This window comes from Camellia sinensis, chromosome 6 (assembly GCF_055761805.1).
Source record: "Camellia sinensis isolate YWXY chromosome 6, ASM5576180v1, whole genome shotgun sequence".
In the NCBI taxonomy this organism is placed as follows: domain Eukaryota; kingdom Viridiplantae; phylum Streptophyta; class Magnoliopsida; order Ericales; family Theaceae; genus Camellia; species Camellia sinensis.
This window is the reverse complement of record NC_138966.1, coordinates 179,832,069-179,845,205: the sequence shown is the minus strand read 5'-3', so window position 1 is coordinate 179,845,205 and position 13,137 is coordinate 179,832,069. Positions and strand designations below refer to the sequence as shown.

General features: G+C 35.2%; 2 protein-coding genes across 4 annotated transcripts; both read right to left on the bottom strand.

The window, feature by feature from the left end:
* Positions 1 to 3,613: 3,613 nt before the first annotated feature.
* Positions 3,614 to 8,126, bottom strand: LOC114310344 (uncharacterized). Of its 3 annotated transcripts, none has more exons than XM_082875529.1 (5): positions 7,934 to 8,126; positions 5,512 to 5,626; positions 5,308 to 5,414; positions 4,550 to 4,888; positions 3,614 to 4,448 (listed from the first exon to the last, which is right to left on the bottom strand). In XM_082875529.1, the coding sequence occupies exons 4-5, from the start codon at positions 4,583 to 4,585 to the stop codon at positions 3,903 to 3,905; spliced, it is 582 nt and encodes a 193-aa protein (XP_082731655.1). In that variant the 5' UTR covers positions 4,586 to 4,888; positions 5,308 to 5,414; positions 5,512 to 5,626; positions 7,934 to 8,126; the 3' UTR covers positions 3,614 to 3,902. The 3 variants fall into 3 exon arrangements, with proteins under 3 accessions (XP_082731655.1, XP_082731656.1, XP_082731654.1); XM_082875530.1 differs by having other exon boundaries at positions 5,530 to 5,626; XM_082875528.1 differs by having other exon boundaries at positions 5,308 to 5,626.
* A 1,153-nt stretch (positions 8,127 to 9,279) lies between these two features.
* On the bottom strand, positions 9,280 to 12,579 carry LOC114310291 (probably inactive leucine-rich repeat receptor-like protein kinase At5g48380). The gene is made up of 5 exons (XM_082876753.1): positions 12,427 to 12,579; positions 11,254 to 11,715; positions 10,956 to 11,180; positions 9,796 to 9,993; positions 9,280 to 9,516 (listed from the first exon to the last, which is right to left on the bottom strand). The coding sequence occupies exons 1-5, from the start codon at positions 12,577 to 12,579 to the stop codon at positions 9,280 to 9,282; spliced, it is 1,275 nt and encodes a 424-aa protein (XP_082732879.1).
* Between the last annotated feature and the right edge of the window lie 558 nt (positions 12,580 to 13,137).

Below are 13,137 nucleotides of genomic sequence, written 5' to 3'. Positions count from 1 at the left end.
AGCGTGAACTCCTACACTCGAGCGTGGATTCAAATTCTGGAATTTCCAGATTTGATCTCCAAGCTTCAACCTCCAACTAAACACTTCAAAACTCATCCTCTTAGGCCAAAATTCTGGAAAATACTTAGAAACTTACAAAATATCATGCTTTGAAAATCATTTCATGAAATCAAGGCCCAAAAGCATGCCAATTGTTCAAAAATTCAACTTAAACTTTATGAATGTCTCATGAACATAACATGCATGAATTTTCTTAAACTCCAACTTCTCAAAACATGATCAAGTGCTACAAAACATCATGAAACTTGATGATTCCACAAAATTAAGGTAAAGTCAAGACATGCATGAAAGAATTCTTAATAAACATGTCCCAAATGCAATGAAATGTACATGCATGTTTAAATTGATCTTCCTTCCTACTTCTTAAGCTTGGTTTACACATTTTCTAGCTCAATTCACTTAGATTCATGGGTGAATCAACTCAACTTAAAGACTAAAGGTTTGGTTTCTTACCTAAAGTCTTCAATCCTTTGGGCTCTTGGTGAATCCTAGCTCAATTCTCCAATTCTCCTTCAATTTCCTAGTCAATTCTTTGTTTGAGCTCAATTCCTCCCTACTCCCCATTTCTCACATTTTTCTTCCATGAATAGGCTCAATGTGCTCAAATGAAAGAAAATGGGTGAGTGGGGCTCAATTGGTGCTTAATAGGCTTGGTTATAGTATAGTTAATTGAGGTTAAAATAAAAGGGCATTAATTTAATCTAGTTTAATTGTTCCGAATTGAATTTTAATTAAACCTACTATAAAATTCTAAAAATCTTAATTAACATATAAATCAAATCAATTTCTGGTTCGGATGCCGATAAGGCCTTTAATTCACAAACCGAAACTAAAACATGAACAGATCTTTCTACGCTAAATAGATATAAATACAAAATAATGCAATGCACATGTAATTAACTCAGGATTTCTTCCCAATTACTTGTTAGGCACACTTAAGCATGAATTAATGTTAATTTTGGGTCAGGGTTGTTACAGAAGCGGGAAGGATACATTGGGGCGTGTAAGCGCATCGGATAACACTTGTGAATCAGTTGCACTACCTTCCTAACCGGGATAAACAAAAGTAAATTTGAGGTCAAACGAGTTTGCTGTAAGAACATTTTGTGTTAGTGCAACCTTCCTACCACGATATGTAGTTCTCATTGAAGTAGGTGCATGCACCGCAATGTGCGTACCATCGATTGCCCCAATACAGTCTTACATTATGCAAATATGACAATTATTACATTTGTCTACACCCAAATTTCATTGCATACTCCTCATAAAATTGCAAACAAACAAGGGTGCCCGAAGCTAACCTTAAACCATGGGTAACGCTTCGGGTTGTTTCGAATTTTAGGAGGAATAACATTCGGGTCAGGAGGTTGGATGATAAGGACAGCAAGACGACACAATACTCTCATCATAATTTTGAAATGTCGGTGAATGGTTTCCATTGAGTGTTGAAAACGATCAGCCGCAAGTCTATGTCGTTCACTATGTCCACATACATATAAAAATATAACAAGTGATTGCTCTATAGATAACCTGTTCTTGGCCACCTTTATGAACTCTCTGCATTTCAATTCAGCACAAAGGGACCTGAACATTGGTGCATCCATCCGCAAGATCTCCTGAATTGTGTGCGGATGACCGTTCAATAAATGTTGAATGTACATTTCTCCAGTGTACGGACATGTCCGTTGGGGCTGCTTCCCTGGAATTCCATTGGTTGATTCGAATATCTGGTATACCATGGCAAAGTCCACGTCATCGTCATTTGATGCAATAAATGACGACCTTAACTGCTCTGCAATACTGTTTTCACTGTCCTCAATATCAGCGTTGTCCGAACTGTCCTCGCTGTCTGCGCTATCCTCGGTCTCCAAGCTTTCCCCACTTGAATCCATCTCCGCCGTGATGTTGTCGTAGTTGGGAAATTCATTTGACTGACTGTTTAATGCAGCGTCCATATCAAACGGATTTGTTGAGTTACTGGGGTCCATTTCCGTAAACACAAAGAAAGTAAGATGAAAATGAAAATCTAATTCACATCGATACATAAATCCATAAAATTATCAATCCATAACATTATAGTACTAAGTTGAAAATGTAATAATAGAAGTCTATAACATTATTCATAGGCTTGATCCCTAGAGTGTTACCAAAAAAACCAGAAAGAAACAGCACCAAACAAAATTTTAAAAGCTAAATAATGGCCTAAATGGAATTGTTGGATACTATCAGCCAAACACAAAAGTGGAGAGGTAAGTGACAGTTTCCTAATTCGAACAAGCATCTCTCTTCAATCCGTACTAATCAAAAGGAATCTCCGTAAAAGAAAAAGAGACAGAAGCGCAAAAAAAAAAAAAAAAAGATATACAACAAATCTTATTCCATGATTTCCTCTATATGCCCAAATTTATAAGGAAAAATCTGTGTTCCTTCCTAAACAAATCTTTGGAAATATCACAAAAATGACACAATCCTAAAGAACTCGAACTTTCTTATTTGTTCCAAACCTCCTACAATCAATCAAAAGCATTTGTATAAAAGAAGAAGAAGCCACCTAGTCAACATCCACCATGTAAAACAATTTATGCCACACTGATAAAGTCACAAGACAATGCAAAAAAAAGAAAAAAGAAAAAAGAAAAAAAGAAATGAGAATTCTTTCATTATCCCCCTTTCTACACAAAATGCACCATTGAGGTAGCAAAAGGTAATCAACTCTCCTTTGAAACTAATCATTAGAAACACTTTACTTAAAAGGACACACAAGCATTACAAATCACTTTAACAAAAATAAAAAATGGGAACATTAGAATTATCAATCAACTAATGAAAAAAAAAAGACTAGCCAGAGAACAAACCTAATGAATGAATAGACAACACCCTTCATCCATAGAATCCCACCTTATTATGCATGACAGGTATCACTTGGATTTTCAAAGAAACTGAAATTTTAAGAAATGGGAGCCTTAAGGGAACAAGCAATAGAAGCACAAGTGTATACAATTTGTAATGTGCATAAAATTGCAACCAATTATGGGCAACAAAAAATTGAAAAGAAAAACAATAATAAAAATATTAACAGTAAAAAAGTGACAAACGGCTAAATTTGCATGTTCATGTTGATTTATATAAGAGAAGTTGCATTTCTTTTAATATCTAAAAATGTTTAGCAACTTCCAAAAACCTGTTTGGATGAGAACACTCCCAAAAAATCTTTTAAAAAAATCTATTCATGTTGATTTATCTAAATAATGTTTATCTAAAGAATCTTTTAATTTCTTTTAATGACTAGCAAGAGAACACTCCCACAAACCTGCTTGTTTAGCAACTTTCCAAACAAAGTGTTGTACCCAATGGCATTGCATCAGCAACTAACAAGGAAAGGTAATCCGAAAATAATGGTGGAATAGCTCAAAATCAACGACACACATATAAACATAAACAAATCCTAATTGCATATTAACTACAACAATACCATACGCAATATTATGAAATGATGTCAAATATGTAAAGAATGCCCAAATTCCCAAACATTCAACACTGTCTAGTAGAGGCTTCACTGCTCAACCTCATTGCTGGATAATTGATTGCAAACGTAATAATAGAAGTTCTTAACATTCCCAAACTTGAATATGAAATGTTCATCTAATGTTTTGGTCATGACAGACAAACTCTTAATTTAGTACAACCTCCAACTTCCTTACATAACTATAGTTGACAGATGAAATACACGGATTAAAAAAAAAAATTTAGGAGCCGATTTTTAATGTTTTAGCTACATACATTGACTTATACCAACTTGGATGCTTAACAAAACAAAATTGCATCCATTAAAAGCTTAATTCCTAAGCAAGCTTACGAACCCAATCCATCTGCATGTTTGGTAGCATCTTCATGAGCATTTTCCTCGTTGCTTTATCACAGAAACTCTCACACGCCTTAACGTATTGGTCGGGAGTGATTCTGTACATTGTTGCCAAACAGTCGATACATGCTACAATGGAGTATTGTTTCTTCTCGGCTTGACTCACTTCAGCCATTTTGTTTTGGCAAGCAAAAAATTCTTTTTTTGCAAGGTTTGTGGCAGTCCATGTATCAACTGCCAAATTAAAGTGTGCACCATTTCGCCCACCATCGTTGCCACTACTCCCACCTACCTTCAGGTCATCATGTCCCTCGATGTTGTCACCAATAGGGATAGAATCGGTATTTGAGTTGATACCAACACCAAAGAATGCAATTTGGATATCCCTTTCTTCATCAGAGGTTGGGGCTCCTTGGGTTGAAGCACGGGCAAGTGCGCCAGTGGCTTGGAAGTTGGCAAAGAGGACGTCTAACAAGTCAATGTGATTTAGACCTTTTTTCTTGAACACTTTAGCTTTGGGATATGCCTACAAAAACAAGACAACCAAAGATATGGTAAATAAGGAAGTTAACAGTTAACATACTGCAGTACGAAGGTTGTACTCAATCCTAAGGTAGTGGTTGTTACCTTAACATAGTGATCCCAAGCATCATCCAGGGCCATGACCGTTTTCCTTTGGTCATCCCAGCCAAACCCCGTATGGTTTTTCAATTTCACAAATGTATTGTAAGCTTGCCTGATGCGGTGGTACTTTTGTTTCAAACGGTTAACTGTGTACCTAACTTTGAACTGACTGTACAGCTCGTCGTCAATTCGAGTTCAATGCCTTGTGGTGAAAAAGTTTTTTTTGGTTAATGAAGGGTCTTGCTTCACCTCCTCGACCATCAGTTGGATGAAGGCCAATTCAATCCTACTTGGCCACAACCTCAGTTCTTGCGCATCGTCAACGAACCTCTCACTGTCCATCTATGAAATACATGTAATGAGGTCTAACTTCTTCAAAATAGCAAGTTACAAATTCGAATGGAAATGGAAAGCGAGTGGTTTACGTAAGGAAAAAAGATGAACATTTTTGTACAATTACAAGTGTATAGTACTACACGGATAAAAGTTTATTTAATTTACTACAGTACTGAGATGTTGCACATAGCAACTAATTTCATAGCATAAGTTGCAACAACCCAAACCAAATTTACTAGACATGTGTTACATGTATACGGGTATTTCGTATGTGTAAACAAGCAGGTTTGGTATAATGTAATATTCTGTGTACAAAAAAAAAAAAAAAAAATTCTGGCGAATAGAGTTATGATGTTTTAATGCATTCTTGTTTCGCTAAACATTGCATGTAACACATTTACGAAATTCAGCAGAGTAATATTTACCTCCACGTCGTTTTCACCAAAACAAGATGTAATAGAGTCCGGTGTGTGTCCTGGCTTTTCCTTCGTCTTCAAAGCGTCTTCAATAAATGGGGGTGTACCTAAATGAACTGCACAGTGCACTTACTAAATGGGCATAATCGTGTTCATTGTTGTTTAGCAGATGGAAAATAACGTGATGATATGAATGAACAATATTCAACGTGCCTTGTTCAAGAAAAATACATTTAATACAATTACAAGGGTTGAAAGACCTTGCTCCTTTCCTCGCGAATCTTGGTACAGCGGGGATTGAATCGACCACAAGAAACTGATGGTCTCACTACATCAACAACGATGACAACAATAAAAGTAAAGAAATAAGTACAACTTCCTATTGGAGCTATAAAGAAATGAGAATCATGTTTTCTATGCTCTTTTGCCTGGTCTATCAACATATTATGCGAAATGGAATTTAGTAAATCAGAACCGAAGTGCAAAGGTAATAACCATAAAATCCAAATGATGTGTTTGAAATTAAGTCTTGGTAAAAACAAGTTCAAAAAACACAATATAAGATGAGCTATATTCGTTACGGAATTCACACACATTTTCGTATCCAAATTAATGATTGAAATACAGCCTAAGATAGAACACCAGTGGTTACCACCACTTGAATACGTATTTAGAGGGTGCGGAACACAACGGAACAAACTTTAATTTTTGCTTGGTGTCTCTCAAAAGTTTTAAAGGGGCAAACAGGTGGGTTTTTGCAATCACATTCATGATTATTTGTATTTCTATGTTTGATTAAACGTTCTATCGTGTGCAATGATAATGATCGTCACCTAAATTGTGTTACCTGTAAATTACTTTTATGTTTCATTTGTTTAATTATGTCTAGTAGTATTATTGTCGTGTTGTGAATGGGACTACTATTAGACTTTATAATTAATAACTGATAGTGTTGTTAATTTGTTATGGTAGGGCGATAAGCATTTGGTACTCTTCTCTCTTGTTCCATCCAAAAGGAAGGATGAAAGTGGGTAGCCTTGAAACTTAAAAGAGGACAATCTATGGAACTGTAACAGAAGAATATTTTAAGATTGTGGATCTTTAGTTTGGAGGGTATATATCATATGTGTAAACTTTTAAAATATTTATTGCATAAATAAAATGAGCCAGTCATTAGTTGAAGATATTAAAATTTGACTTTTTGTTCAATGGCTAAGAAAGAAAAAGTTTGAAAAGAAAGTACAAGAAAAGGACTTAAGGAACTCTTCCACCTGAAGCCCGCTTCTGTTTTCTAGGGTCAACAAAAGATTAGAAAATAGAGGAACATAAATAGAAGCAAGATGATTTCAGGTGAGTTTTATACTTCGAAACCAACACACCATAAAACATGGGAATCAAAGTTCTGCTGTCTTTTAATTTTACCGGTGATTAACAGGATGTCTTGTATTAATATTTTGTTGTTAGACTTTGCACTTCTTTTGGGCGTTGGTTATTTTAATTTGACTTTTTTCCGTCTTTAGTGATTGATTAATTATTAAATGGACTCAAACGACTTTACTTTTAGGTTTATCTGAACTAGATGATCTTAAAAAATTTAACTTTTGATTTTTTTTTTTTTTTTTTAAGTTAATGAGGTAGTTTTACATAACCCAAAAAAGAAGAATTCAAACCTACAAAAATAGAACAAAATAAAAATTCTGATACTTTTTTAATGGATTTCTCAGTATGGGGAAGTCATTAAAAACATGAAAGTGGAGCAACAGGGGAGAGAGTAGAGATAATCACTTTGCTTGGAAAGTGAAATTGCCAAACCTGGGGTAAACAAGCAAATCACAAATGGCCAAGTGGGTCCAAACATGGTCCATATATTTGAAAACATATGTTCAAAAAAGGGGGACAACCAGCAATCGAATTTATATGTATTGAGTTGTTGTCTAAGTCAAGTTTGCATGTTTTATTTCATAATGAAAATGGGTGAGAATCTACCACATTGACACAAAATGATGTATTAACAACTTCCATACAATCCATTTTGCGGTGGGCTTATTTTCTTGATATTTTAGTAAGTTGTAGTCAAACTTGCTAAAGCCCCCAATTTGTACACCAAACTAGAAGAGTGTACCCAACAAAAATTCTGCTTCATTTCCAAAATGAAGGACTTCAATAGCGATTTTGGAACCACAGTTGGGAAAGGGGAAACTATGACCACATTGGAATATGATAAAGCTAATTTCCCAAATGAAAAGTATAAAATATGTGCTTAGTATATCCGAAATGTGGAAATTACATTCTAAAATCGAAACCAGTTACCAGAAGCTTCAGAAATTTCTTTCGGTTTCAAACGATGAAATTATTTTCCAAAATCAAAGCAGCGAACTGATTTCTAATCTGAAAGGGATTTTCAGATTAAACTAGGGATTTGGTGTATAAAACAAACCACACCAGTTTTAGGTTTACATATAAAACTTCAGTTTCGAGATTCAAGTACCATTTTGGTCTAACTGCTACCGTAAAGAACAGATTTGTTGAACAAAATTTCATTTCCTACAAATTTATGAAGAAGAACACTCTCAAAATAGAAAGGGAAATGGAGATCAAAATAAAAACATGATGAACCCCAAATAGTGCAACTAACCTCTTTGTCGTCAGATCTTCGTCACCCTGAGCTCAAAGCGACCACACCTGAATAGTGTCTTTGTCGCTGGGCGTCGTCGTTGCTTTGGTGTTGCCGACCTTCGCATATCAACGAAAGCGAAGATGTGGTAAAATGTTTGGTAAAGGTAATAAACAGGCAAGGCAGACGTTATGAAAAGGAGTACACAAGTAGATTGTACTAGAGCCTAGGCTCTTCATATCACGTGAAGAATCAGATCCTGAAATTTTTTTAAAAAAATAGAACTCATTTTTCAAAATAACCAAACAAATTATATAAATTTTCAAAAAATCGTATTCAAAAAATCACTACCAAACATTATTTTATTATTTTATTTTATTTTTTGAATTGTACGAGATAATCAAACATGTGTCAATTTTTAAATGATGTAGAATAGTGATCACAACAAAATTGAAATGATCAAATACACATTGATTTTCAAAATACGTAGTTTGTTGTATTTTGATTTTCAAAATGTGTTCTTTGTTACATTTCAATCTCTAATATTTTAAATACCTCATCTCCCCTAATTAATTTAGGGCCCATTTGGCAATTTAATTTGTTAGCTAAAGTAATTAAAAAAAACATAAATAAATCAAAAAGAATTAAAAAGTCTAGACAATACTAAAAAAAAAATCAAAACATCTCAGTAATTCACAATTTTTTATACAACTACAAAAGTCACACATTAATTTTTTACCTAATAAAGAATAATAATAAATAAAAACCGCTAAAAAGTCAATTTCTCAACGCGGCCTTTGATAGCATGAGTGTTATTAGCACTATCTAAATTCATATTGTGTAATTTGGGAACCAAATTAACAAAAGAAAAAAAAAAATCAAAACTACAGTGCAACAAAACATATATTTTGAAGGAGAATAGTACGGCTGATCTGAATTTTACGGCCAGTAAATGATTCCTTCACACGTAATTAAATTTATTATATAGAACTCTAGCAACTTGTTATAACTTGTGCTCCTAATAATAACGATAATATTGCATTAAAAATTAAGTAAATCAAAACAAGGTTTCCCAGCGAATTTGGCTTGTTCAGCCTATTTCGTCTACCTTATTATTTCAACATCTCCCTCACTAGCACTGGTGGAAGTAGCAATTTCTGTTTCTTTCCACCTCTCAGAATCGTCCACAAGGCCATGTTTCTCCCCAGTGGCCCTCATTGTTTAGTACACTTTCAGCATTGTTGGCCTCTGCTCTGGCACCGACTGAATGCATTTGCATGCAATATTGATGAACTCAAAGATCTCACCATCGAATCCCAACCCAATCAAAGGGTCATCAACTACATCTTGCAGACTAAAAGAGTTACTTACAAGATTGATGATCCATTCAACCAAATTGCTGTCAGAATTTGCAGAAGTTTCAGCAATGGATGTTCCTTCCTTGTAAGCAGCTCAAGAAGCACAATTCCAAAGCTATATACATCCTTCTTATCAAAACCCAACTCCAACAATTCCTCATTCGTGATAGGACTCCCACCCAAAGCAGCATCATTCGAGTTCATGAACTTTGCCCTTGCAAAATTAAAGATCTTGGGCTCAAAATTCTTATCAAGTAGTACACATTTTGAACTTATGTTCTTATTGAATACCCAAAATTTTTTGTTGTGGTGGTGAAGCTATGCCAATCCTCTAGCTAACCCAACGGCAATTTTAACTCTCATAGGCCATTTCATGGTCTTAAACTCACATTTCGGAGGGTGTAGCCAATCATAGAGGTTACCATTTGGTATATATTTGTAAACCAACAGTTTTTCCTTTCCTTCATAACAGAAAACAAACAGAGGTACTAAATTATTGTGTCTTAATCTACCTAGAGTCATTACCTCGGACATAAAGTGTCCTTCGGAGAATTGTGATTCAAAGAACCTCTTGATGGCAAGGAACGAACCATTTGGGAAAACTACCTTGTACATTATCCCCATCTTTCCCAACCCGATCATGTTGTCTTCTCTAAAATTGTCAGTGGCATTCACGAGTTTTGTGAAGCTTATTCTAGTAACCAACTTCTCCAATTTAGAAATCTGTGAACCAAATTATAGTATCAATTACAAGGGAAAACAAAAAGTAATTGGCTGAATAGCCTGAAAATGAGTCCAGAAAGAAAGAACCGAAACTCTAATTTGGATATGCAAACAATAAAAATATATTAATCCAAGTGTTTGAAATTGAGTTTAGAAGAAGATGCTATCACTCTGTTTATAAAACAATATGTTATAGACAAACACTGTTTGTTACCATAATAGGAGGTTATATATTATATCTATTCAAATTATAATTAAGAGCATAAGATATAGCAGCTTTGGTATGTTGTAATTGCATTTGCTTTTCTTACACCACTTGAAAATGAGAAAGAGCAAAAATTCTAATAAGAGGATAACTGACAACAAACAAGGAACAACTGAACATGGAGGGAGGAAACGATGCAAAATGTATGAAGAGAGAGAGAGAGAGAGATATGTTCAACCTGTCGAGTTTTAAGGCAACCCACCTAAACTACCAAAAATCAAACATATAATAATGGACACAAGATTTACGTGGTTCGGCCTCAATGCCTATGTCCACGGAGAGAACTAGAGATTTCCATTAAAACAAATAGAGATTACACAAAGAAGGAGACACTCTCACTCAACTCACACATTCTCTACTGCCTTACACTCTCTGGTTTTTTTCTCACTCTCACAGAGATATACACTCTTGTATATCACTTGTGTTCTTCCTTTCTATTGCTCTATTTAACTCACAGCTCTCCCTATTTATACACAAACGGGAGAGCCAAAGATCAACATCTACTTGCCAACAACCAACTACCAAAATAAATGGCAAGCCACCCTAGGTTTGAAGAGCTTTAGCAAATCTGTAGCCCAAATCTGTAGCAGCTACATTTTGACTTCCATGGCTAACTTCACATAGTGTGGAATGCTCAACACCAACCAATGTCAACAACGGTGACTATCTCTATCCATATGGGTGAACTCAACACAACCTTGGCATCCTTAACTCTATTCATTGCAGTTGGGCGCCATTGTCTTCGTTGAACCACCTTTTGGTTTCTTTTCTTCTTCTTGTTACTGACAATCTTCTTTAATAGTGGATCAATGGGCAAATAAAACATATTCAGAGCAAAAGCTACAACAGTAGAAACCAAACAACCAACCACGAAGCCATTTAAGTAGAAAGCATGATAGTAAGCATCAAGAGCCTTGTAGCACTTCAAAGGACGCCCACAAAGTCCTTTATTATTTGTATAGCTCTCAGCTATAACATAGGAAAAAAAAAGGCACTGGCCCCGACAAGAGACTGTTAGCGACACTAAAAGACTTGATACACTCCAGTAGGCCAAGCTCAGGTGGGATTTTTCCAATGAGCAGATTGTTATCGAGTTTAAGCAAAAGGAGATAACTACTATTTGCAATATCCTTTGGAATTTCACCACTGAAACTGTTGCCCAAAAGATCCAATGATGTAACGAAAGGGATCAGGCTGGAGATATTTGAAGGTATGGTTCCGAAAAGATTGTTGTTTGAAAGATCTGAACCGGTTAAGGAGGAGCAGTTTACGATGCCCCGAGGAAACTCAACCTTGAGTCCCATGCCTAAGAGTCGGAAATTTAAGACCCTGTTCTCTTCATTCCTCCAGCATTCTATTCTAGTAAAGTTACAAATGAAGCCTTCACTCTCGTTGTGGAAATTCCATAAAGTGCCTAAGTAATTGTAAGGGTCTTCCAAGGACTTCTTTATTGACAACTAGACAACGGTTTTGAGGACAGTACTAAGGACTCTTGCATTGAAACCCATTTGCATGAAAACCCCTTGGTATTGATTTGTACATAGGGGGAAAAAAAAGGAATATTCGAAGGAGTTAAGTGGAACTGTAAGATATGGTCTCTGGATTGGAACTCATAGCACCGAATACATTGGAAAAATTAGCGATTTGGAAGATAAAGCTTCAGAGACAGAGACTTATAACCATAGTTCTAAATCGCGGTATCGGGTAACGTAACAGTATCGATCGCGGAGTATCGGTATCGGTAGTATCGACCGGTACGTATCGGATATCGGGCGTTGCGGTTGTGAAATTTCAAAAATCATTAGGAACCCTCTAAAACTCAATTTTATGCATTTTTTTTGGACTCTTTTAACCTTAATTTATCACATTTTAATCAAAATTTTGATATGTAGAGGCACTTTTGACTCATTTTTAACTAAATGATATATATTTATTTTAATCTCAAGCTTTTATTTGGCACATATGTTAAACCTTTAATATAAAAATTGATGTGGAAATATGTTTTTACTTATTTTCAACAATGAAATACTTCCACAAGTACAACAAATTAATAAGAGAAAGATGGACATGAAAATAAATCATTTGCTTTAGTCATAATCGCATACAAACAATCTACCACAAATCAACAACTCTAAAACTTAGTAATAAAAAGAATTACGCGGTGGTACAGAAGAATCTCCATATCTCACATCGCTTTGATCATCACTATGAATTGGTTGGCCTATTTCTCCATATTGATATTCCTGGTAGTAGTTATTGAAAGTGTATTGATCATAAGTGGTGTTGTTGCTGCCACTCCTACTTGATTGCTGTTGTGTCATTGCATGCCCCCTTGTACCATAATTGAAACCCTCTATATATGGATATTGATGAGGTTGTTAAGAGTAGTTCCAATTTCCCATATAAGGTGGTTGATAGATGTGTGGTGGTGGTTGACCTAGAGGAGGGTAATAAGGATATGGTACTTGGCATATTGGTCGCCAATGTTGAGTTCCCCTTCCATCTTCTTGTAACTCTGAGATGTCCAAATTGATTTCTAAGGTCACGATGACCATAAATATTGTTGGGTATACCTCCTTATTGGAGTGTGGGACCCAATTGGTTTTGGAAAAAGAGTTTAATTTTGGTTTTGTATTAATTATAATATATTTTTATATATTATATTTAATTTGTGGAGACCCAATCCAATTTGGAAACAATTAAGGTTTGATAATAAACCCTAGATTCACTATATTTTAGTTTTTATTTTTGCTCATCCCGAGGTGAAGAGAACGGTTGCTACACATACTCCACTTTGGTGAAATCAACTATTTGGGTGTGTGAATAGTGGAATTAATTTGGGTGGTTCTTTGCTTCATTTTTTGTGTTGATTTGGTTCG

Coding starts and splice junctions, on each gene's coding strand:
- LOC114310291 (XM_082876753.1), bottom strand. CDS start 12,579: ATGACACAACAGCAATCAAGTAGGAGTGGCAGCAACAACACCACTTAT. Junction 9,994..10,955: donor ATAGAGTTAAGGATGCCAAG/GTTGTGTTGAGT, acceptor TTTGGTTCACAG/ATTTCTAAATTGGAGAAGTT. Junction 9,517..9,795: donor AAGGACACTTTATGTCCGAG/GTAATGACTCTA, acceptor CTACTTGATAAG/AATTTTGAGCCCAAGATCTT.
- LOC114310344 (XM_082875528.1), bottom strand. CDS start 4,585: ATGGCCCTGGATGATGCTTGGGATCACTATGTTAAG. Junction 4,449..4,549: donor CTTGGGATCACTATGTTAAG/GTAACAACCACT, acceptor TTGTTTTTGTAG/GCATATCCCAAAGCTAAAGT.